General features: G+C 38.3%; 1 protein-coding gene across 4 annotated transcripts; it reads left to right on the top strand.

Annotated features, from left to right (window-relative positions):
- Positions 1-2,001: 2,001 nt before the first annotated feature.
- On the top strand, positions 2,002-25,651 carry SAXO6 (stabilizer of axonemal microtubules 6). Of its 4 annotated transcripts, none has more exons than XM_085220892.1 (15): positions 2,002-2,144; positions 2,640-2,745; positions 5,551-5,909; positions 6,343-6,477; positions 8,582-8,722; positions 10,677-10,810; positions 12,851-12,950; positions 17,195-17,233; positions 17,603-17,778; positions 18,619-18,897; positions 19,968-20,116; positions 20,218-20,348; positions 20,824-21,082; positions 22,199-22,267; positions 24,348-25,651. In XM_085220892.1, exons 1-15 carry the CDS (start codon positions 2,139-2,141, stop codon positions 24,455-24,457), a joined length of 2,193 nt encoding a protein of 730 aa, XP_085077018.1. In that variant the 5' UTR covers positions 2,002-2,138; the 3' UTR covers positions 24,458-25,651. The 4 variants fall into 4 exon arrangements, with proteins under 4 accessions (XP_085077018.1, XP_085077010.1, XP_085077029.1 ...); XM_085220884.1 differs by having other exon boundaries at positions 2,007-2,156; XM_085220903.1 differs by lacking the exon at positions 8,582-8,722 and having other exon boundaries at positions 2,007-2,156.
- Positions 25,652-26,072: the final 421 nt, after the last annotated feature.

Raw genomic sequence — 26,072 nt, 5'->3', positions numbered from 1 at the left:
GTAGTAAAGTTAAAGTAGTTTTGACACTGCAGTTTCTAAACGAGTTGTAAAATAAGCTGGAACAAGTTCGCACTAGAAATATTTGCTATCAAGTGTAAAACTATGGGACTTGAGGCAGGCCAGCTGTGCTTTCCTTCTTTACTCAAGTACCAATAGGTGCCAGGGGCTACAGACACTGGAGGAGAGAACTCGTTTCACTGCTCTCATTTGATTCCCTGGGGCTAACACACTGAGTTGATGGGCTCCACAGCAAGCTGTGTCTAGCCACCCTTGGCTGGAGGGAGGATTACTGACATATTGTATGTTGTGTTTTGGCAGGACAGACCATCAGTGCTACAGCAAAAGAAAGGAAGAAGACTGATTACTGGTTACTGATTCTTTAAGGCGTTGCTTGTAGTATACAGGTTTGCAAGGAGCATGAGCAACAGGTCATAAGGAGGTCTCCATTTACTTACAAGGAGTAGAGAGCTATTCACAGGCTAATGTTCAAGTAAAAGGTGCTCATGGAAAATCTAATTTAATCATGCACTTGAAGTCAGTTCTCAAGAGTGCTGAGGCCAAGAGACAGGGAAGGTCAAAGATAAAGATCATGATATGCAGTGAGGGGTAGTGAAGCAAATAGGCAAACAATCAAATTGAAAATAAAAATAAATGAGTCATAAATTCTCTATTTGAAATTACACATGTAAAAAAAAGAGAATTGTGTGATTTAGAAGATGAAAATACATCTGTTAATTCATTTGAAGAATAGCAACAACATCAAAATCTGGAATAAAAATCACTTAAGGCAAGATGAAATACTGATATGTGCTTCATAGGAAACAAAGGAGGACGATGATCATCCTCCCAAGTGTTGAGGAAATCTGAAGTGACTTGAATTGCACTGAAAACTATTTGAACGTGTTATGTAGAAACACTAGTTTTAATGCTATTTTTTTAACAATGGGATTCAATAAATAACAGAGACCAATTACCAAGGGATGTACATTTACATCAGTCCCAGCTCATTTATTTTCCAGAAACCTCTTCATAGGTTTTGGGACACAATATTTTCCTTCTTTTCTGTGCCATAAGTTCGTGAATATGTTGTGACTTTTTCTACACATGGATTCATTTTGATGATTGCATTATTTATTCAGCACATATGAAAATATTCTTACCTGCTTAAGCATTTTAGCATTCTTACATTACATAACCTCGAACAATTGTGAATTAATTAATGTATATGCACTGAATTAAAAGCGTCACTGCATCAGCAGTGTTAAGGAGCATCAGGTAAGGATCCCAACGTATTTATTGAGGTGCTTCCTTCACGTCAGGTAGTGACAATTCTTAGCTGAAAGGAGGAGAGTTAAAATACAATTTAAGGCAATCAGTGCATACAGAGGAATATGTATTTCACTGATTCAGGATAATTTATTTTGCTTTATCTTACGAAAATAGAGAGGACGTAGTTAAGAAATATAATACCCAGTATTTCAGGATGGTGTGGTGTCATGTTATGGATTTGCATTACAGAATCAATCTCTGAAAACAGACAGCCCCAAACCATCTATAAATATTACCGTTTGGCTAATTGCAAAACACTCCAAAAATACACTGAAATTATGTTTGGCCACGTTTCCCCACATATCAAAGAAGAAACATTTCTGGCAAACCCGGAATCTGTGTACTGAACAAGGAGAACGCCAGCTGTCTTTGCATGGTCTGTAACAACTCTGTGTTACTACAGAAAACGTACTGAGCTAGACCCGAGCAAACATCACAAATAAGTCACTGCAATAACACAGCAACTGGTTTATTCAGTGAACCCAAGAATCTCAAGTTTGATCAATAAATAAATCATAATTTTTTTTTTTTTAACACCCTCTCTGTTTTTTTTTTTAACTCCATGCACTCTAACAGGGACTGAGGGTCCCCGCGGGAGGACCAGCCCGAGGAGGCGGATGAGGAGCCTGGCTGAGGGGGCAGCGAAGGCAGCCTGCTAAGAACGCGGCGAACATGGCCCCGCGTCAGCGCTGTAAGGGAGGCGGGCGGCCCGCCCCGCTTCGCAGCGCCGCGCAGGCTCGTTCGGGCCGGCGGCTTTGCCAAGGGAACGGCGGTGCTGAGGGCCGCGGGCCTGCGCCCTGCGGGCCACCATGCCGGTGCGCTTCAGGGTGAGGCCCCGGGGCCCGGCAGGGAGTGCGGGTTGGCCGGGCTGAACTGAACCGAGCCGGGCCGGAGGGGCGTTGGGCGGGTGGAGGCGGCGGCAGCGGTTCCGGCCCGGCGGGGAGCGCGGCAGCAGCTGATCGCGAGTGCCGCTGGCTTTACGGGGGTGGGAGACCCTTGTGCTAAGGAGCTCGTACAGGGAGACAGAGCTCAGTCGTGCTCACGGAAGAGGTCTTTTAAAGCTCCGTTTAAATATTTTGTGTGCTCTTTTTTACTTTTTTTTTTCTTTTTTTTTTTTTTTCTGCTATTTGGAGAGTAATACGTTGGTTTATGCCTTGGATGGGATTTGGTTTTGAGGATGAAGAGCGCCTTCTGAGTTTAAGTGACTCCTGCAGTGGCCTTCTGTATTTCCCCTTGGCGATGAGTTACCTGTAGGTGCAGAGGAGCTGGACAGCCGTCAGTTGCTTGACAGGCATCTCTCTTTGCTGCAGGGCTTGAGCGAATATAAGAGAAACTTCAGGTGGAAAACCCCCGAGCTGTGTCTCCCATCCCAAGAGCAGAAGTCCCCGTGGGCAGGCCTGCGGTCGGATCAGTTGGGTAAGCACCTCCAAACTGCCTCCTTGATGTTATGTGGAGTCCTGTGTCCAGTTCTGAACTCCCTAGTACAAGAAGGACAGGGAACTTCTTGAGAGAGTCCAGTGGAGAGTCACAGAGATGATGATAGGCCTGGAGCATCCATCTCCCTTATGAAGAAAAGACTGAGAGACCTGGGGCTGTTCAGCCCGGAGAGGAGAACGAGTAAGGGGGAACTTATCAGTGCTTATAAATATCTGAAGGGTAGGAGTCAAGTGATGGGGTCACACTTTTTTTCAGCGGTGCCCAACAGCAAGACAGGGGGCAATGGGCACAAAATGGAACGCAGGAATTTCTGTCTGAACATGAGAACTTTCAAGGTGTCAGAGCACTGGAACAGGCTGCCTAGAGGGGCTGTGGAGTCTCCTTTGGAGTGCCTGGACACTTTCCTGGGTAACCCAGTCTAGGGAACCTGCTCTAGCAGAGCGTTGGACTGGATGATCTCCAGAAGTTACTTCCAACCCTGCAGTACTGTGATTGTAAACCACAGCTGCAAGGGGTTCAGAGAGGTTCCCCTTCGAATGTATGAACACAGTTTGGACACTTTACTGAATTAAAAGTATATTCTTAATTAACATAAAGTGGAATATGTTTTTTGAATGGTTTTAGTGCTAGTGCTACTTACATAAAACCAGAAAAACGTGGTTTCTGACATGTGGCATCATCAACTAAATCCCAAGTGTGAAGCACAAATGCATTAGCCCATACAGAGTGTGTAGAAGGAGGCACTGGGTTACCTGTGGTGCACAAAAACAGCAAGTAAAACTTTGTATTAAAGAAGAGACTAACTTGGGTCAAAGTTAAATATAAATTAAAACTGTTAGGAAGGCTCCCAGGGCTGCTAAGTGGGAGAATAAAAAAAAGATGGGTATCGAAGGACGAAGCTTGTGATGCTAGAGTCTAGGATTCAGCCTTATACACAGATGCTATTATGGCAGGAAAATGTGGGATTGGAACGTAGGAAACAAATGAAATTGTATCTGAGTTGAAAGACCCATAGAGAGTAGAGGAATAGGAGTGATCTGTAGAGTGACCACAACTGCAGTGCTTTGAAAAGGAGCAGCAAAATCACAAAATAAACAAAGTTGTGCAATTCAGTGTGGCTGTGCTATGCAGTATGTGTAATTAGATTCCAGTGTATTCATTTTGTGTTATGGTAAGTGCTCTAAATTATGACCTAGTAATTAAGAACTAGCTGCTGGATGTACAGGTTTTTTTTGACTGAGGTACTAGGCATTCCAATAACTAACTTTGCAAAAAAATTTATTTTATGTATAAAACTACTTTTTTCCACTTACTGCAGAATATGTATTTCTTTAGCCTTGTTTTCCTTAACACCTGGTTGTATGCATGGGTACCTGTATTTAAGAGAGCAATTTCCACAAATCTTGAAATGTGAGAACATTTAAATTCATTAACCTCTATTGAAAACTGTAAGTTGTGAATCACCTCCAGTCGTGTGGGCTGGTGAAACTTTATACTTATTGCAAATATTACAAGCCTTAACAATAAAGTTATGAGTTAGCAATACAGCAGTTTCTCCTCCTTTAGTTTTCTTACATTTTTTGATTCATTTTTACTCCCACCTTTTTTCTGGCCACTTAACAGTGTGCATCTTTGAATGTCTCTCTTGACACCTTGTAGGACTTTACCATCTGTGCAGATTGCTCTTAATTCATTTGCTGTTTTTGTTGAAATGCATAGTTGACAGTTTTAAGAATAACTTGGAACACTACCAGAAAAATAGGTGCAGATGCTCTGAGGTTTTTTTCTTGCAACTTTTCCAGCGTTTCTCCACTGGACTTATTTCCAAGTACCTGTGTGCAGTTGGAAGTTGGGCAGAATTGGATAGAATGTCCTGTTGAACATTTGTATCCTGTTGGACGTTTTGTATACTTCTCACTGCAGGCTATTGTCTGGTTTTATTCTGATTTTCATTTATTTATTTATTTATTTTCCATAAAACAGGAGTTTCACTCCCTCCAAGAAACTGTTTCTTTCAACCAGTTATAATCCTCCAATTATTTTTCCACTATAGTTTCACACTTCACAGCTGGATTGCCATTTCCTGCTTTAAATGAGTTCAGCCATTCAATCTTTGTCCTAAAATGTCAGGGTATTTTTATTTTCATCTGCATGCGTAAAAGTCAGAAACTTTAAAGTAACTTGATACCTTGTCTTTCTATGTGATGTTTTTAGAATTTTGAAAACTACTTTATGTTTGTGCTGTAAAAAGTTACCAGCGGTCTGAGATAAAAATTTTAAGTCAACCCTGCAAGATGTTTAAGGATGGAAATGAACTCAGGTATCTCTTCTTTAATAGTCTACGGTTGTATTAAGGGTCTGTCATGGTCCCTGCACTGTGAGTACCTGCCTAGCAGGTATGTAATGCTGGTGTAGGTAGAAATGCTTGTGAGATACTTCATTGCTGCAGACTGGTCATTCTGTATCTGCATTAACCATCACCTCTGTTTTTCTATTCTCAGAATCAACTTGGAGAAGATTGTTGGTTGTATTTTATTTATAGGTTTTATCCTTGTGGTCCTGGAGTGCCACGTTACGGTCCCTCTTTAGTGGAAAGGAAAGGCATTTACAGATGTGAAAGAAGCCATGATTTTACAGTTGTGCCCGTAATTCATAGGCTCTTGTTGCTCAAAGAAAATAGTTTTTCTCTACTGGATGATAAACTTCCAGTTTCTTCTTGTAATACAGTAATATTATATATTCAAGATTATGTCTTACGTTAAACTTAGTATGTTGTTTTTTAAGGAATCACAAGAGAGCCAAACTTCATTTCAAAGAGAAGAGTACCTTACCATAACCCACAGATTTCAAAGTCATTCGAATGGACAGGGGATTGTGATCTAGATGACCCAGTTGAAACAGAGGCTCTCAAGACTGCAGAGTCACATGCAGACCACGGTAATGATGTGAATCAGAAAAACGCTGAAACACCAGAAGGACCAAGGCTCCCCCCAAAAGTTCCATCACATTCTTCAGCTTCTGGAGTCGAAACTGCTCTTGCCCTTGCAGAAAGTAGTATGAAGAAATCACCACCAGTAGCTCCACCCAATCAAAAGGAAGCGTTTGTACCTCCAAAAAAAGAAGCAGAAAAGGTGAACAATGGGGTAAGAGAAGACTTTTTTTAATCGACCGATATAAAAATTACTCATCTGATATTTACAGTAATTTAATACACTTTAACACCAGCCTCTGTTGTTTAACTCTCCTTACTTCTGTATTTTGATGTTCCTGTATTCTAGCTTCTCTGTTGGGAGAACTACTTTTGAGACCAGATTTTGGTTCTATGTAGATCAATAGGGCTTCTTCCGTTCACGTGCAGTTTGGATTGATTTCAGTTAAACAAGGACTTAGCCAATGACTTACAGACTTTTTGGAATTGTTCACTAAAATGAGAGAATGTAGTTTGCATTCGTTAATTCATATAATAACAACAGAAATTGGTTTCAAGATGTGCACTGAAAAGATTTCTGACTTGGAAAACATGGTAGGAAAGGGAGCAGTTGGTGTATACAATTTTCTGCTTTTTTATGTTGTCAGCTTCACAGAGTCCTTCAGAGGAAAACAGGCATGAATATTCCCCGTTTAAGTACTTTCCCTAGAAATTCTGAATATCAAAGTCAGTTTGTTTGGAAGAGTCCTCAGGAAAAGTCACCAATACTTGCAGCTGAACAGGTAACTCGAAAAAGTTTCAAAAAGTAGATGAATAATTTCTTTCATGTTATAAGGAAAATTGCTTATTTTCCCCTCTTTCCTTTTTTCTTCTCCCTCTTTCTTCTTCCTCTTTCCTTTCATAAACTGGCATGCTTTATGTATATTTTTTTTCACCTCCTTTATCATATACAGATGTGCAATATGGTTAGATATGTTTCCCCATGATTCTTCATTGTAGCCAGGTCTACTACTTGATCATCTCCTTCCTGGTTATATTCAGCTCTTTCAAAGACCATTTTCTTCAATTTTCATGAATTAACTTTAGGTGCTCTAAGTATTACTTTTTATTTTCATAATTTTTATGTTTAGTATATAGCTAGTCAGCATAGGAATGTTCAGGTGTTCTATGTTATAATAACGTCTTGCCACTGAAATCATGCAGGTTTCAGTATTTATTCTCATGATCTTTTATGGGTTACCACAGTTTCTTACTCTCAGTCTCTGTGCACATATGCTCCTAGGCCCCAAAAGGCAACTCTGTAGTAACTCAGCTGTAGTTTTCTTTCAGGAGAACTGCTTATATTTAGAAGTAGAATCTCCTGATTATAAAAGACCCTCGTGGCGTTTCGATGCACCTCATCCGTTTTGTAGGACTTTGTAGGATTGGAAATACTGCTATTTCTTATCTGGCCATAAAGAATAATTCTGAGTGCAAGACTGCTTTGGGTTTTCTGTGTATTGTTACTGAGGTCAGAACTGTGGAGATCCAGTCTGTCTGTTGGCCCTCTTACAGTGTAGGCTCTCCTGCAGAATTTGGATTTTTAAACTTTGCTGAAAAAGAGAATTTCTATCCTGTCTTCTGTTTCCTCACAAGAAGCATATGCATTAATAGGATTACTACAGATAGTGCTATCTCTGGTCTTATCTACAGGTTGCAGATTTGCTTAGTAGCAGCTTTCAAAGGCAATTAATGATAACTAGAGAATAATTCCTCCAAAACCCGTTCCTGTCTTTTTCTTGTTGCGGTGCCAAGCAGGTGGGCATGCTTTGAGATATCTGTTTCTCAGCAGTCCCTCGTGAGGAAAATTCACTGATAAGCATGGGAATAGTATTTACTGGTTGAGGAAGAGTCTGGTCCCAGAATGTCAGTTTGATGCTTGTGAATACTGTGCTATTTCAGAGGAAAGAACGTAAAAACTAAAATAGCAAACTTTTTTCCACGCAGATTATAGAGAATAGGAAACCCTAAGAATAAGTTTGTAAGTACTGTAAATGCTTAGATAAATAGAGAAAATCTAAATATATGTAACTGCAGCTTCTGAGCTTAAGGCTACAATGTCATGATTAAAAATGAAAGTATTAACAATCTGTTTTTCTTCTGACTGCTGTTGAGATGATGGAAAGCACACCTGGATATTGAATAATGACAGTATTATCTCTCGAAGAAAGTTCTGTGGAAATGACCAAGTTATCCAAGTTAGGTTAGAAGTCTGACCTATACACACATAGTAAAGCTGAGGAAAATGTGTGCCACATGTGACATGTGGCATCATCTTTTAACTCTCATCACCCTGTGGAGAAACGACGCCAGAAGACGCATTGGGCCAACTCTGTACCTTGCCTTACAATAAATGCAGTAGTGGTTGGAAAACTGCCTAGATAAAACCACCAAGCCCTAAGCGTCCAGTTCTAAACTGAAGAATGGTTGTTACTTAGGACAGAGCATGTACTCAGGACTCCTAGGAAGTTCTCTGGCATTTCTATTTGAAAAAGAAAAGATCCTTTATAAAAGTCTGAACTGCAACATTCCCCCACTGCTTTCCCAAATGAAAATAACTTCTGTTAACTTCTGTTAGTGGAGTTCAGTAAGAATAGTATTTGAGCACAGGTCTAACCTAACCTGATTCCATCTCCTGTATGGAGATGTATGTATGTTTTTGAAAATGAATTTCTCTTCAGTTTGTCCTAGAAGTTAGTCTGCACACGTTGTATATTTAAGCATGGCTGCCTCTCTGCTGATTTGTGAGTACATTTGTGTGAATTGGTTAACTGATTTTGAAAATTTAGCTTAAGTTGAAGCAAATCACAATGCTGATATTACTGTTTTTTTTCCCCTCTCCTGAAGGCTCTTTACAATGTGAGTAAACCTGTACCTCCATTTAAATCTCCTGCAATTACTTCTGAAACTGAAAATGTGAGAAATTTTAAAGGTTCTCCTGCTGCTAAGGGTCCTCAAGAGAAATCTACAGAAGAGAAAGAATTTCTGGTTTGTGAGCAAATAAATATTTCCCTAAAAGAAAGACATACATATTCTTTAATAGTTTTGATAGTTCTTTTCAGTAATATGGGAATGGGTTTTAAAACATTTTCTAAAGTTACATTTTATAGCTGTTGTTAATGACTGTGGTCTCAGTCAATAGTGATTTTGCTGTGGAGGACTGGGAGTAACACTGGTACAGCTCTCTTTGCAGTAGCAGTTTCTGTAATTCATTTGTTCTGTTTACAAATTCCTTTTTTTTTTTTTTTTTCCTCCTTGAACTGCCACCTTAATTTGATTATGATTTAAAAAAAAAAAAATTTTTTTAAATTGAAACTTTCTAATTCTCCTGTTCATTCTCTCGCTGCTACCAGTGTAGTCTCTTAGTTTTCAGCAGGGCTGAGTGGGAGAAGATCTGGGACTTTTGGGGTAGATCAGATAGTGTGTGGATTAAAAACAAAGAAATAATGTGTAAACACAGGTGGAACTTTTAGATAACAGCTGTAGTGTAAAGGAAGATGGAGGAAGAGTTATCATTCGTTTATCTTTGCTACCATCTTTTTGAATGTCGGGAAGTTCTTTCCAGAGATATGCAGAGAGTGGTGAGGTGCTGGCACAGGCTGCCCACAGCTGGCTGTGGATGCTTCGTCCCTGGAGGTGTTCAAGGCCAGGTCAGATGGAGCACTGGGCAGCCTGGTCTAATACCAGATCTGAAGGTTGGTGGCCCTGCCTGTGGCAGGGGAGTTGGAGCTTGGTGATCTTTGAGATCCCTTCCAACCCAAGCGATTCAGTGATTCTTTGATTGTGAGTTGAAAGGCAAATAGAGGGCTGTAATGGGACGTTATGTATCAGGTAGAAGGGCCACCTGTGAGTCTCTTCAGCACACATCTGTGACCTCAATAAAAGAGAGTCTTTGTAAAACAAAATGCTCACTAGGACTGTTGCCAAGCAAAATGTGTTTGACATGGAGTGCCTTGGCTCAGTTTAAGTTGTTGGTACTCTTGAGGTACTTAAAGATGATTGTCAGCTTGGAGGCTTTATCATTTAGAACCTAGGCTTTTCTGGTGCTTTAAATCTCATTTGAGAGGGACAGACATTATGTGCTCTTTTGCCTCTTGTAGCAGATGTGAAGACAGCCTGAAGGGCAGGAAGATTTCAGGAAGTGTTTCTTTGCTTCTAGTATCGGAAATTCAAGTTTTGTTTTCCCTGGAGAACTGATAAAGTGAAAGTGTCAGAAAAAGAATAGAAGACACGAGGGGATGATGTTTGGCAAAAGTGCTCAAAGCACTTGGTTTATACCCACGTATTCTCTTTGATGAATATCTTAGAGGAAAAAAAAAGAGATTTTGTGATGCTTTTGGGTTTTTTTTCCCCTTTCTTTTCATTCGGGTTTTCTTGAATTTGAAGAATTTCTGTAAAGATCTCCAGTAGAATCAGAAAGAATACTTGAGATTTCCAAGGGCGTAACATAAGCAGGAAGAAAAAAGTCTTTGCTGTGAAAGCTGAACGAATCGGTCTGACCCTTCCAAAAAATGGCAGCAAATGAAAAGTTCTCATTTTTGTTTATTATAAAATGGTTTCCATTGCTTCACTATAAGACTGAGAGCATCATTGAGTTATTTATTTAAATTATACATTCCAGAAATTCACATGTTAACTGCAGTTTGAATGCAGAGGTATGCTACTCTTTTTATTTCTGTTTCATGTTAAATTCATTTTGTGACGTGTGCAAAATACATCGTGTAATTAAGAGAATGTTGCACTCAGAATCGTAGCTTTAGCATTCTAGTGATTTATTTTGGTGTTAACAGAGGAATGTAATATGCTATCTTCTTTTAAATATGTAAAACAGTTAATATTTTAAAATAACAATCAACTGTTTGCAAAAGTTTGGTGTCAGAGGTATAGGAGGGTTTTCAGTTTGTTAGCTAATACACTATTTTTAAAATTATCTTTGCCTCAGACTAAGAGGGAAGAACTGTTACAAAAGCCAGCAGAAGATGCATCAAAACAAGGGAAATCAGAGCAGAAACATCCTAAACGAAAAAATAAGCAGCATATCAGTCAAAAGCCCCTTTCTTTACATACAAATCGTGGGTATGTATAAAATGAGAAAACCTGCCTTGTGAGTAGGTGTGCAACTGCCTGTTTAGAATGGTGGATGATGACCTTTAACTGTGCAATTCTGTTGTCACAAGATCAAATGTGGTGTCTTTCCCCTGCAGCACTGGGGCTGAGCTTCCTGTGGTACATAAAATCCTGGTGTGAATTTGCATCTTTTTCTCCAGGCGGTGGAAGTGGAATGCTTTTAAACACGGTGCTTCAGTTAAGCCTCCTGGTACAAGAATAATACGATTATAAATAAATTTAACATGAGTGAAATTAAATGGCTGTAGTGCTGCTACTGCGCTTTCAGTGAGTGCTTTGGAAGTTGTAGTCAGCTTGCAAACAGCTCTCTTGTGCTTGCTCTACACGCCTTAAAACTGTTTTGATTGTACTTGATGTCTTCTTTTTCTGTTCCATACCACCATCTGTCCCATAGAGGAGTGCAAGTAAACACATGAAGTAAAAGGCAATAAAGAAATTTGTCCTGTACCGGGTGATGTGACAAGCACTGGAAGTAAACAGTGTTGGATATTGCTGAGAGATATCTAAGCATCTTTTTCTTCTGTCACATGCCTTCACTGTAAAAACAGAAATCCTATTTCCATTTTCCATGCATTTGAGATCTATCAGAGAAATAAAAGCCCGGAATGGATGCAAGTTTGAAAATGCAGAAATCTATTCTATCCTCGTGCTTCATGTATCTCCCTGTGATTGCTTTCATTCGTATAATTTTCTGGCAATGTCAAAACATTAGGTTGGAGGTGGGCAAAATGATCACTACAGATACTGTGGGGTAATATCACTTTGTGAAAAAGCATGTGGATATAATGCAGTTGAAACCTTAAATTCTTTGGATTTTGTGGTTCCTTGAAATTTTAGATCATTTAGTTGACTTTTCTTAAGTGTAAAATTCTGTGAAAAATTCTTGATCATTCTCTGCCCATTTAAAGACAGATTTCTGCCTCTTACGCTTTCAGTGTGGTAAAACAAAACACAAGTTTCCAAAAGAATGACTGGGCAAACAATTGTGGAAAATGTGCAAGTTCTCAGCATGCAGACAAGACTTGCATTTTGTATGCAACCTGCGTTGCGTGACCTGCCTGTGATACAGAACTACTGGGACTAAGGCACAGCATCAATGTGTTTTTGAGCTAATCAATTAGTTTTGTGAATAAAACAAGAAATTCTGTGAGTTACAAAAAGGAGACGTACAGAAAGAAGTTCTGTATATATTTTTTTTCCCCTGATACTTTTATTTTCACAAGGTGCATTTTATTCTCTGATGATCTGTGACCTATTTCTGAAGGACTGAAAAAAGTTCTTATTCACTTGATATTGAGTATATGAAAATAAAGTTAGCAATGTTCTAAAGCAAGATTAGAAAGAAAAAAAACTTGAGATTTGAGCTAATCAATCCACAGTTCAGTGGTTAAAGGACTGCTAGTATTGCTTTAGGTTAGATGATGCTCATTTTTCTCTGTGTGTGTGTCAGAAAGGAAAATGACTGTCTTTAGGAACACTGAATGCTTCTGAAAATCCCAAACAGGAAGAAATAGATGAATTAATACTGAACATTGTTCTGGTAGTCAGATGGAGCTGCTTCAAAAGCACACCCCACTCATATGCAGTGTTTTGCCTTTACAGCAGCATTCATAGAAGGAAGTATCCTGGCTGTGTTAGTGCCAAACCAGGCATTTTACTTAAATGCACCTTCATCTATGATGTAAAGCAAGGTATTTCATTTTATATCAAAGTAACTGAGCCTTGTGTGTGTGTTATTGTGTTCTGCTGATTTGCTGAGAGGACAGAAGTGCTGGTAGGAAAAACAAATCAGGAATAACTGCCAACTGAAGGAACTTCTCATGTCTTTCTTGGTTGCGTTGAACTATGTTTCAAAAGAGTTTTCACATCTGAGCCCTGGGATTTAAGTGCAAGAATGCTTTTTATTGTTGATGGAACTTATAAAAAGACATCTTCTGGATATTGAGGATAATTCTTTCTATTTTCTCCTCTTTATTTTTGATGTCTTAGGAAGATGAACACTGAATACAGGTCAAAATTTTTGTCCCCAGCCCAGTATTTCTACAAAGATGGAGCTTGGTCTCGTATTAGGAATAAAGTTCCCAATCAGGTGAGTGTTTTTAAAAAAAATCAGAGGCCTGAGTATGGTTTGTAGTATGCTTTTTGTATGTAAAAGAACTGTGGTTTGACATTGTAATGCTAACAACTCAAGCTCCCCCAGGTGACTGCAAAGAAGGTTAGATTCTGAGCAAGACAGTAGTAAGAAAAAATAAGTGACAGTGTGATTTAAAGAATAAATTAATTAACATGATGTGGAAAGGACAGGAGAAAATGTTTCCCTTACAAATCAGAATCGCTCAGAACAGGGCCTTTTCAACTGATAATTGCAGATGTTCAACCTAGCAGAATTTTAAAAAATGTTGAATTAGGTGGTAGCAGTTTTCAAGAGAATAAAAAGAAAAGATCAATACATATATCAGCCTGTGTCTGTTTGACAGTTGAACTCTGTCGCCTGCCAAGATGAATTTATTCAAAGCAGTTGGCTAAATTCAGTCATATGCAATATAAAATACAAATTTCTCTGGCAAGTTTCACTGTATCTAAGTATTTTCTTTTAGTTAATTCAGCAACTACAATCAGTATTATACCCCATGGTAACTCATTTGACAGTCTGAAAATGCTCAGCAGCTTCAGGAGCATAGTATTTCTTAGCAGTTTTACTGAATATAGAACAGAATAAAGTCATTAAGGTTGGAAAAGACCATTAAGATCACCTCATCCAACCACCAACCCATCGCTGCCATGCCCACTAACCACGTTCCTCAGTGCTATGTCTCCACATTTCTTGAACACCTCCAGGGACAGTGACTCCATCACCTCCCTGGGCAGCCTGTGCCAATGTCTCACTGCCCTTTCTGAGAAGACATTTTTCCTGATATCCAACCTGAACCTCTTCTGGCACGACTTAAGGCCATTACTTCTCATTCTCTCACTGTTACCTGGGAGAGGACACCAACCCCCACCTCGCCACAGCCTCCTTTCAGTCAGTTGTGGAGAGTGGTAGGGTCTCCCCAGAGCCTCCTCTTCTCCAGACTGAACAGTCCCAGCTCCCTCAGCCACTCCTCACAAAACCTTTAGCAGTATGTAAGAAACTGTTAGAGCTAGTTCTGCAACTGTCAGATTTCAGTAAATTGACTTAAGCTTTTCTTATCTGATAGAGGGAGTCTTCTTGAGATACGATGTGCTGCTAAATATATGGAAAATACTTGTAAAATGTGAATTGTCTTGTAAGGACCAAGCTGACACGGAAGGCAGAATTGGAGGGAATCACTCTGGAGTGTTGGGCTTTGAGCTTTAGCAAGTAGCATTCTCTAGAAAAAGCAATAGTGTGGTAGCTTTCAATTCCATGTTGTCTTACTAGACTTGATCAAGCAAGTCATTTCTTCTTAGGCAAAAAATTTATATATATTGAATATTTAATGAGAAGCAGTTATTATGTATGTCATCAGATAATCCATTATGCAAAAACAGCCGTGTAAGATGTTGGAGAACTAAAACCAGGAAATATTTTAATTTTGATGAACACTGATGTGTGTGTTAGATTAACACTAACCATCACTAAGGCTGTAGAATAAGCCAAGCTCCTGCATGCAGCCTGACTGTAAAGCAGCATGCAGGATGTTTCTGTATAATATATAATTTTTCTGGCATCTAGGGCTTTTGTCTGGAGACTGGATGTTGTGTCAGTAATTTTTGAAAGTGGAGCTGTTACCAGCTTTGGGTGTTATGCTCTACCAGGCAGGATCCTTTTTATATATAAATACATAACATTTAATTAGAGTGCGCTGGAAATGAAGAATTTCACACATTTAAGGATGTGTGTTTTGGATGTATCTGACTTGTTGATGGAGATTTTCTTGCTGACAAGAAATACAGGAAAACAGTCACCACATGAAGAATTTGGATTTTTGTGACCTTCTAAGTGAAGGAGTTGTGCTGGGTAGCTGGAAGAACCAAAGTTTAAGATGATAATAACAAATGCTTTATTGATTACAAGTAGATATAATGTAGACATTTTTTATATATGCATACCTACATTACATCTCAGTATGACTTCATATAGCAGAGACTTTTAGAATTGGAATTACCTGAATTTTTCCTCTGTTACACTTTGATTCACGTGGGTGTGGGCATATCACACTAGTTTGTCTGGGAGACAAACAACAGTGTTTAGCTTGTGCAAATGTGTTACTTGGTGGGATTTTCTATGTAATCTTTTTTTTTTTTTTTAAATTGTTACTGCCTTGTTAGCATTTCTATATAAATCTCCTGGGTCTGTCACTCTCAAAAAGAAGGGTTTTTTCGGCACAGTGGAAGCAAACAACAAGCTTAAAGCTTGGAATTTTCTGGTTGTACAGATAGGCTGGGAGAAAACCAAGGTTAATTATTAAAACCTCTATTAATACAAGAAGAAAAGTTCTGGTAGATCCTTTGCCATGCTTTATTATTATTATTATTTTTAATTCCTTTGAATGAGTTCATTACAGGATGAAATCCAGCATGTCTGAATTAGTAGAACTGAATAAAATATTTCCTTCACTGTTGAGACGCAGGAAAGAATTTAGCTGTTTGAGAAGCATATTACTGCAGGCTGTTCCAGGAATGTAAAACTTGGAAAAACTGCTAAGCGAATCACTTTTACTGAAGGCAGCAGAAGTACTTTGGTTATTCACAGCACAGGCTACCCTACCAGTTTCTTAACAGTTGCTTTGGTTTCTGAATGATTCCGTACCCACTCCCATACTAATGCACTGAAAGGACTGTTCTGCAGAGCTCCATCTTAACCATTATCTCTAATTGCTCTTCGAGGCTCATCCCTGCTGAAGGTGCCTACAAAACATTTCTCTGCAGTGTGATTATTGATGAGCTCTGGCTGCTTCAGTCTGCTTTCCCAGTTGAGAATTAACTTTGGGTCCAAAAAATAGACTGAAGTTTTGAGCTCAAACAGGCAAGGAATGCAACAGAGTCCTGGTGTGACCTTAGCTGTAGTGATTATTGCTAAACTGCTACGCTGTAATATATTATTAAGGGCTGCTTTTCAGCAGTAGAATGAAAAGATCTCTTTGAATTATGCTTTTGAAAAATTAATGCGGACAATTCATAATCACATTAGGACTCTCTGGGGCCAGTGCCCTGCTGAGATAACGCTGCCTGCTGAGTCGCTGAAGGAGTCGGTTGTCCTTTGTACTTCTTCACAATTCATTGGAGACATAGTATTCTTCCTCCCCCTGCAGTGTCCTGGTGCTCTGGTTTTGTATTCCTTCTGTTGTCGCTATCATAATTAATTTATCCTTTTCTATTGAAAGTGAATAATCCAGTAAATCACTTGCACCTTTAAATTCTCTTTGTAAAATGACAAGTATATATTTTTAATGGGCTATTCTTTGGGAGTTTAATGGGTCAACTTTTGGGATATTAGCTGGCGCAGGCTGTGTGGATATTCATCTTCTGCATCCAATTGCTTTTTAGTGGGATTTGTGGAATTTGGCCCGCTTACTCCCCTTCCTTGCAGGAAGAACTTTAAACCTGTTGTGAAATTAAAATAAACAAATAAATAAAAGAAAATGTACTAAAGGAAGCGTTAGTATTGCTTCCCTTCTTTTTGATAAAATGCATAGTTCCTGTGAACCATTTGTAGTGAGGCATAATTCTTACAATATCAAGAACTTCCTCTGAATCATTTCAAAATAAAAGTAAACTTTTATTGCTGTTTTGTATTCTTGCTCTTTAAATTGTGTTTGAAAGATGGAAGAAAGGGAGTGTTCAAACAGTATTTAACCAATATAATTTCAACAGTATCATATCTGAAGAGAGGGCTTGCAATTTTTACCTTTTGAAACCAAAGCTGACATTTTAACAGTTTTACATCTCATTCATATAGTTAGTGCTAGCCTAGAAGGAATGATTTTGATGTTATGACTTATATACAATCGTACCAAGAGATCTCATGTCATGACATGCAATTAGTGTAGCAAGAGACAGGTGCAATGTTCACAGTTTATGATCTTGGTATTACACATGCATATAGGTCTGTTGATTTGAAATACAAATTAATATAAAGTAAATGTATTTTTACATGTTAAGGCCTAGAAATGTAGTTCCCTCAAGCTCAGTGAAAACTGGTGTAATGGCAGTGTTGATGTGTTTGTTTTACAGCTTTTTACTGAATCTCAGGGAGGCAGCATAGAGCTGTGTACTTGGTTTGTTACTTAGATTCTGATCAATTTACAGTGGTAATATAGTGTTGAGAGAAAATTAAGGAATTTTGAATTAATTCTGTATTCCTTTCTTTAGGCATCACAAAACTCCCTAAATTCCATGTGGTATATGGAGGTTTGTTGCATCTAAGTTCTTGTTCTAAAGTTTGGAGCACTGTGTTGTGCCTGAACACTGATGGAAAAACTAGAATCCCGTACTAAGCTTATTCATAGCTGCTGCATAATTTCTTGTGCTCACTGAATGAGTAATTGATAATTTTGCTTTGGCTTAATGACTCAAATATGCTTGCTAAACACAAACTTCTGTTGTTCTTGCTTTTCTTTTGTTGCACTTACTGCAGCATGCAGTGTTTGCTCTGTGGGTGACTGTGTTACGAGTAACTTGCCTTTCTCTTCTAGCTGCCATTAGCTAATGCAAGTACTTAGTAGTAATATGTAAGTGAACTTTCAATTGGCATGCAGCTTACGTAGCCTTGCTGTGCAGGTGAGAGAACTTCGAGCAAGAGCAAAGGCTTACAGGCAACGAATAGAGGGAACACACTTCTCTCGATACCATCTCAACCAGCTCCTGTCTGATAATAACAGTCTGTGGGATGTATCCTCAAGTTCCAGTTCAGAAGAAGGCATCAGTAATGACATCAGAGCACTAGATCTTGCTGGGTAAGGTAGTCAGTCCTACATTTTGTTCTGCAGCTCTGAACGCAGAGCAAAATGCTTTAGATTGCCTTAGCATCGCTTTGAGATCTTGCTTGTTAGACTAAATGTAAATTTTCTGGAACAGATGTGGGCATTTACTGTTCCACAGATGCATCGGTTGATACATGCTCCAATTTAAAATGAGGAATGGTTCTGTTTTCTAGAAGAAGAGAAACGTTACTCCTTTATGGTTAACCACAAATGCATATTTAGTGTGGCAATTTTAGTCTTGTCAAGTATGGAGAAATTTATCTTTGAATCATACTGAAGTAATGTTTCCTCTTTCAATTGGAGTGATATGAAGTATATTTTGCCCGCTCAGATTTTGTCATTATTCTTGTTGAGATTAATTAATAATCTCATAGTTGAATCTTAGACTCCTACTTCTCTTACTTCTGAGATTCCAGTTTATAAGCTGGAATGATCCGTTCTTTGAATACCAGGTAGATTAATAAATATTTTGCGAGGAAAATTCAGAAATAGTATTTTACTGAAATGTACAGACAGCTATTATCCAAATGAAGTGTGTTATGATAATTTTATTCTTTTCAGTTTGGAAATAGTGCACTAATTTTACAGTCCATTTTTTTGAAGTGGTAGTTGAGAGATTTCAGTCTAGTTTAAAAATAGATAGTTTAATCATCAGTTAAAGTCTCAGTACATATACATTATGTTAACTCTACTACTTTTTAGCATCTGAGCTGTATTTATTACGAAGGACTGAAGTGGATGAATGTGCTCTATATAGATGCATATATGTTATGCAAATCAGTGGTATAAAACAGTGCTTTCTTTTTTACCTAGAGTTTCTGAAAAGGAGACAGCACCAAAGCCAAAAGTGCTGCAGCAACCTGGCTCCAGAGAAGAGTCTCACCAGGATGACACTGAGAAGAAAGACTTGTCGGATGTGCCAACTGTTCCAGTCAAAAGACGTTTAGTTTGGGGTGAACAAGAAGGCACTGAAGAAAAAGAGAGTCAACAATCAACAGAAGAAGAAGAAAAAGAAAACGAGCAAGCTGCAGTTGTGACACAGAATTTAGAAAAAGACAATAAGGGTATAAATGAAGATAACAAAGTTGAAGGGTAAAACTGAACATTCTTGTGGCATATATATTTTTTTCCTCTAACATCTCAGAAATGTGTAAATTAAGTTATTTTTGTTTTGAAAGCAGGTTTGCTTAAGCGAGTATAATTCAGTGTGACTCTGGTTTGGTTTTTAATAGTTTGATAATGGATAGGAAACCTCAGAACACTGAGTTGGATGATGGAAATGGATCCATCATTAGGAATACTGGATTTCTAGCTTGCAAGACTTAAGTAATAATTTGTGTAGAAGTGTGAAAAATTGGAATGAATTTTTCCAAAAGCTTTAAAGTTTGCAGTCTAGACCTATCAGAAGGGTCTGTTCATTGCACAATAGCGAAGTGTAGTGAAAATCAAAGCCCAGTTTGCTTCAGATTGACAATGTAGTGCTGAAAGGATGGAGTCCGTTCTAATCTTGTTCTTAGGTATCTGCTTTTTCTGAAGAAAACTCATGGGCAAAGATAAAGGACTTGGGAAAAAAGAATTTACTAGCATCCAGAAATCACCAGTGAGCCCAAATAGACAAGATATGTAGGGGAATTTAGAAAAAAAAGAGGTCAATTCTGTGTGCATAGTACAGTGTGTATTACTGTATTTGTCTGTTGAAAGATCCTTAATATATGTAGTTATTGACATCTCTGGCTTTCTACTGTGCAACTTTTGTAAACATTTTGGCTTCGATTCCATAACATTAACTGAAAAGGTAAACCCACATTCCGACTTCTGAGGTGACTATTAGCAGTCAGGTTCAAAGTTATTCTGGGTGAGCTCTGTGCTACTGCACAGCAAAGTATTCAAAGTATAGTGGGAAACAGGGAGCCTGAATTTGGAGCTTGAGACTGTTTATGTGTTACATTAAGAAAAAAAAAAAAACAGCACAACAGAAACTGAGGCTCAGAGGCTGGAATTCAGGATTCCCCATTGCATACAGATATTCTAGCTACAGGATGTTGGTGTTTTATGGTCCTATCTGACTTGCCTTCGTTGTAGGAATGTATTAGTAACAAAACGTTTGAATGCAGGGTGCCCAACGCCTTAATTAATCCTGGAATAATTTCTCATTTTTGCAGTGAAAATACCTGCCTGCTGAATTCTCCTGCAGCTGTGTCAGATTCTTCTTCTGTATCCTCGGAGCCTGGAGGCAGACTTCCTACCCCAAAGCTGAGAGCACTTGGCCGAGTCCAGAGAACTCATCATGATCTCACAACCCCTGCTGTTGGTAATAGAGGCTTTTGAATACAAAATCAAGAACTAAAGAAAAACAGATATGTATGAATTAGTTTAGCAAGTTTGCATTTTTTATCTTCTCCACTACAATAGGGGGTGCAGTTCTAGTGTCTCCTCCTAAATTCAAGTCTTCATCTTCACGGCAGAGAATGAGAAGTTTAGGAACAGATCCTTCCTCAGCGAAGCAAGGTGCAAGAGAGGCTTCACAAAGAAAGTCCTTCCAGGTGAGTGAGAAAAGGAACTTAGTGTAATGCTTTTTAGGAATATGCTTCTAAAGCAATTCTGAATAATAACTTAATAATTCTTTTTCTTGAGTTGTCATTTGCTATTGTAAAATTTTCAGCATCTGTGACCTAAAAGGGCTGATGTCTGAATTAAAAAAAAAAAAACATATTTTTTTATCAAACAAAGGAGTGAGATTAGATGAGCTCCATTTTGGTTATTTCTACTAAATGTATGGGCAAAAAAAAGTAATCAGGAGTTGTTCATTTTCCCATTTAAAACATTAGCTGCATATGTGAGGGACTGTATTGGAAGGCTGTTAGTATACATGAAATAGTGAGAGACTGTATTGGAAGACTGTTAGTATACATGAAATGCTTTTTTTTTTTTTTTTCCCCAATTCTGTTTGCAACTTGAGGATCCTTGAGTCTCTTCCAACCCAAGCTATTCTGTGATTCCTTCTCTTTTGTGTTCTAGCCTGAAGCAGAAGTGAAAGCTGTTTCACTCCTTACCTCTCCACCTGCTGGGCTGGGAACTGTGGATCTTCTGCCACTTAGGCAAGATCAGTGGCATCCTAATGGTGTTTCTGGTGAGACAGTTGCTATTAATTCAGCATATCAAGAGCAGTCCTCTACACCTCCTGTGCTGAAGTCAACCAAAAACCACCCTGTGCCTTGTTGGTGTCCCTCTCCTCGTATTCAAGGGACTCTCAAGGATCCTGAGTTCCAGCATAATGGTGCGTATTGTTTATTAACTGGCTGTGTTAAAGAATGTCACAAGATGGAAATAGCTACCTTGCAGTATTCAGGCCAAGGGAGTGCTGAGCTTGCTGTCTTACTAACTTTAAAAGAAAAGTTTATAAACAAAAAATTATACTAGTATGTTTAGTCCTGTTGAGGATCTGAAGGAAAGGTGTGCATGACTATCTATCCACTTTAGTTTCAGATTCCACTAATATAATTCTATTCTGTGGTTTGTTGTCTAATTCTCTTCTGTTAATATCAGTAAGTACCCACTTACTACGAGAACTATTTGGTTTACCACAGACAGTTGTAATATTTAATCGTTAGGCTACAGTGATGTGTAAGTCCATCCAGCTGGAGCAACCAACAGAGATATGGAACAAGACCTTTAGAGCATGTCGTTATATTGTGGGGGAGATGAATTTCTGAGAAATAAGCTCCTTAACTATTTCTACAGAAGTTGGAAAGAAAACAAAACAATTATTAAAAAGTTATTGGGTATTGAGGAAAATCATGTAAAGTGTATTTTTGACTCTTCAGTGAAAATTCTTTGCTTAGGAGGAATTTGTGCTGGAGCATTTCAGAGATTTTTAGCAACTATTGAAGTCACATCTGATAAAGCAGAGTCCTTTACCCCTTAGTCAGAATAAAGCTTACCTGCTTACACTGCCCTTGTGGTAAGGCTTTCAATAGCTGATCACAGTAGTCCCACAATTCTTGGGCCTTGCGTTATAAAGATTTGTTGGACTAAGGTAAAATTTCCATTCTAGAATGGAGCAAGAACTGGTCAGGTTAAGTGGATTGGTGGAATCCAGAGAATTTCCCTGCAAAGAGTTAGAACTGGTGCTGTGTTCTATCTGTGCACCTGGAGTGCTGCTCACCAAGTAACTGTTACAGTGTCTATGAAAGACAGGTGAGGAGAACACAATGGAATAAATTTTACCTCAGCCTCAAGTAAAGGGGTTTCATGGAGTTTTGGGCATATTTGTTATTTGGAAGACTGATGTTGATGACAGTAATAATATTCTGACATTTTAAAATGTTCTGAAATGAAATCCTTTGCCTACTTAGAAATTATTCTAAAAAGCAACTTGACTTTTTGCTCTTAGGAAATATTGGGAATCCAAAAATGAGATCTTTCCAGCTACCTCTTCAGGAAAGAAACTACAACAATGAAGGTATTTATCATCACAAAATATTATTGCATATCATGTCTCTGTTATCCGGACTGACTTTAACTTTTGCACTAATGTGGGAGGTCTAATACTGGTTTGTTACATGGGTAGTTATAATATACTGGTAGTGCATAAATACCTCTTGGCTTCACAGAAAGAAAAATAAAAATGTTCATCCCAGTAATGTGAAGTAAGAGCATGAAGTTATGTTCCAGCATAAACAAACACTATGAACACAGCTGAAAATCAAACAAACCATTGCGGTTCAGTTTGCTTAATATAGCTTGCTCAATTCCATACCTAAATCATTTCCTCCCCACAATTTTTTTTTTAAATCTTTGTGTTGGCAGCAAACTTCAAAATGATCACAGCTCAGGTTGCAGCTTCACTAATTATGTGTGCAACTTAAAAGGTACCACATGGGCTTGAAACTTTACCAGCAAGTATGTGGCACACATAAAATGATTCATCTGACTTCACACCTATTCCTCTGATTTTCACACCTATTCCTCTGCTCCTCGCATTAGGGATACTTATGGCATCCTCCTACTCTGATTGCTGTTTCGGCCTTTTTTTTGCATTTACTATAAAGTTACTCTGAGGAGCAGATGGTATGTGTGTGGGCCACCAGTGCATCTTGTTGGCCCTTCTGTGAGCAGCCCCAAATAAACTCTTGTAGTATTATGAATCAACCAAAGGCTCTGTAGCTTCAATAGTGTGGGCCACTTCACATCATTTCATAGCAGGGCGTTTGGTGTACACTGGTTTGGTGCTGTGCTACTTGCAATCACCTGCCTTTGGTTCAGAGCATGGGCAGAGTGAGATTATATCTGACAGTAAGCTATTTATAAGTATACCCCAGAATAAACACGCACTCTTTCTTATACCCCTTACGTTGGTTCTGTCCTTGGTTTTAACCAAGGTTCGGGCTGATTCTCTATTTTAGTCATTGCATTTGGCTGGAAAATGTGTGGGTTGTGCAGATGGTTCAGCCAAGCATCTGTGTATCTACATAAAGCATGCAATATCCTATAGTACTCTGCAGCTTCCCACAAGCTTTTCTGTTCACAGTTTAAGTGCTGTAAATACCTTTGGTTTTTTTAACTTCTTTTACTACGATCTGAGCAATGATGTCCGAGCTTTCAGAAATGTTGCAGTGTGCCAGATATTTTGTATGTACATCAACAAATACCAGCGTACAAACCCAGAAGTTACTCTAATGGTGTGCCTGATTGCAAAAGTACAGTTAGCAGTTTTCTCATACTTGGGAATATAGTTGTATGCATAGTGTTTAAGTCTGTTATGGGCTGTTTTCACTGGATTTCAAAGATTAACAAATGCCACTGAAAAATTATTGGCACTCTGACAAAGAACGGCCTGTTAGTTGTGGAATCTTTGTTGTTTTCTGGTGACAGGGCTGAGAAGCAGTGCTACAATTTTTTTAATCCATTGCAAGAGAATTAATGTAATTGAGATTTTTTTTTCTTTTGTAGAGAGCATCTTTACAGAGCTATGGCAACCTTTTAAAAATTTTGTTATAGGAATATAATGTCATGCTTTGCCAGAGAAGCATGGTCCAGGCTGCTTAATTTTACAAGTTCTGTTGGGTGTGAAATGAATCTTGTATTGAAAAAGAAGACCTTTCAAAAGTACATTTGTAAAGCTTGCTTACTGTTGTGTTAAACTTCCTGTTTTCTTCAGAAGACACATTGCTTTCAGCAGCTTGTTGCACACAGATAAGTTTTGGCACAAAAGGACATTTTGACAGGGTAGGATCTGCTATTTTAGTTGTAGCATTCTAGGGTTGTCCTGTTTGCTTGAAGTGGTGAGTTGCTTTCATGAGTATGTTTTTCTTAAGAGTCTGTACAAAGATCAGTGGCAGAGGGATGATGTTGAGATCTCCTGCAAAGGAGACTGTATGTAAAGATGCCTTGGAGAATTGGGTATTGGTGTCAAAATTCCCCAGGTGAGGCTGCAGATCTCAATTCTGGAGTTTGTGCTTTCCAAACCTGCCATGAATGTAACTGTGTTTTAAATGCATATTTAATTTTTCTTTATTTTTCCCTTGTTACTCTTCCTCCAGATGACAGGCTGTCTCAGATTTCTGCTCGCTCAGCAGCCTCTAGCTCACTTGCATCTCAGATACTGGAACGAGCTCAGAAGAGGAAGGAGGATTTCTGGGGCAAGACATAATCTCTCTCACCTGTTTTCTACAAATTGTTCTGTAAAATGATTTATTTTTATAGGTTGTACATTTTTAAAAATTGTAGATATCATGTAGCATCCTTTTACTTGTTACTACTACAGTTCCTCTTTAGAACTTGCCATCCCAATTTAAAATTTCAATATTTAAACCAGTGTTGAAAATGCAGATCTTTATGTTTGAGAATTATGTTACAGAAGATGGAGTTTTTTTTTTTTGTTGTTTGTTTGTTTGTTTTTTAATGCAACCTCTTGAAACTGAGACAATTATTTTTGTGTAACCTGTGTCTTTATTATCAAGATGTTCTGCTGCAGTGAGGCAGTATGACCTGGGGCAGTATTCAGGGGCAGCATTATCACTCACAAAACATCTCAGCTGCTTGATTTTTTTAACCAGGTATCTTAAAGGCAACCGTGGTACATTTCATTATGCTACTTCATGAATTTGAGTACAATACAGCGCTGTAACAAAATCCGTTGCTTTTGCTACTTACTACTTTTAAGCTGTTACCAAAAACTCCTTATTACTACTTAAGAAAGCTGACATGGCACATAAAAAAATTTGAGAAAAGGATGCTAAGCTTCAGGGCTTGTTGATTGCCCACGTTTTTTTGTTTTTTTTTTTGTTTTTGGCCAGAATGACTATTAAAGGTCAATGCATACGGTTCTGCAGCCTATCAGATGTACTGATGTTTTGTGGGCAAGATCCATAGTTAGTTTTAATGTCAGCTTCTCTAGAAAAAGCAACCTTAACCATTTGAACTGTGGTCTGTCCCAGCATTGTTCAACCTCAGGTACTTAGGAGTAATCGATACCTTTAAGTAAACTCTGAAGAATATTTTCTTGATGTTGATGTTTTAATTACCTCTCTTTCCAGTTACCTGTTTATGGGAAACTGGAATACTGTTACAATTGTCAGAGCAAAAATATTTGTGATTTGTGCTGATAGCTTGTTTTTCCATTGTATGTGATGCAGACAAGTCAACATGAAATAGAAGAAATGGATGGCTAGCAGCCAATTCTTTCAGTGGTTTGGTTCTTCTTTGCTGGCTTCAATTTTTAATATTATTGAATTTGAAAATTTTGTACAGTAACAATTTGAATTTTGTACAAGTTTGTATACATTTTGATTTTCTACTCAATTAATGTCCATGTATTACTTAAAATAAAAAAGGTCAAATTGGTTTTGTTGGCTTTGTTTCTTTTAGAGTTACACAAGATAAATTGTTAGAGTCTGTTAAGTTGGTACTTCTCTATTTAGTGGAACAGCTGTTCAGGTGGAATGTCAGTGGACTTCTGAAAGACAAGAAGTTTCCTAATAACTAGTCTTTAGAAAGAATAATTTACTAAACCAGGTATGTTCATATTTGGAGCAGATGAGTGCTGCACGAGCTGAAGGGTTGCAGTGCCCAAAGGGCCAGCCTCCCAACAAATGAGCTGTTGGCTTACAAACAGGATGATATTCAGCTTTGATTATGTTAGAAATCACTGTCCACATCTTCCAGATGTTCTGCACTGGAATATTTTCCTACCAGTAGAGTTGTTTCAAACCAATCAAGATATTTTATTTCATCTCAAAGACTTCTGTGCTTATTCTTTGGGATAC

Source organism: Meleagris gallopavo, chromosome 1 (genome assembly GCF_905368555.1).
Source record: "Meleagris gallopavo chromosome 1, MGAL_WU_HG_1.1, whole genome shotgun sequence".
Classification (NCBI taxonomy): Eukaryota; Metazoa; Chordata; class Aves; order Galliformes; family Phasianidae; genus Meleagris; species Meleagris gallopavo.
Note: the sequence above shows the minus strand (reverse complement) of the source record. Positions and strands in the feature narration are given on the sequence as shown.

Excerpts from the sequence above, each read along its gene's own strand:
- SAXO6 (XM_085220884.1), top strand. Across the intron at positions 2,746-5,550 it reads CCTGCGGTCGGATCAGTTGG|GAATCACAAGAGAGCCAAAC; the intron begins GTAAGCACCTCC and ends TTGTTTTTTAAG. Across the intron at positions 17,779-18,618 it reads AGAGCACTAGATCTTGCTGG|AGTTTCTGAAAAGGAGACAG; the intron begins GTAAGGTAGTCA and ends TTTTTTACCTAG.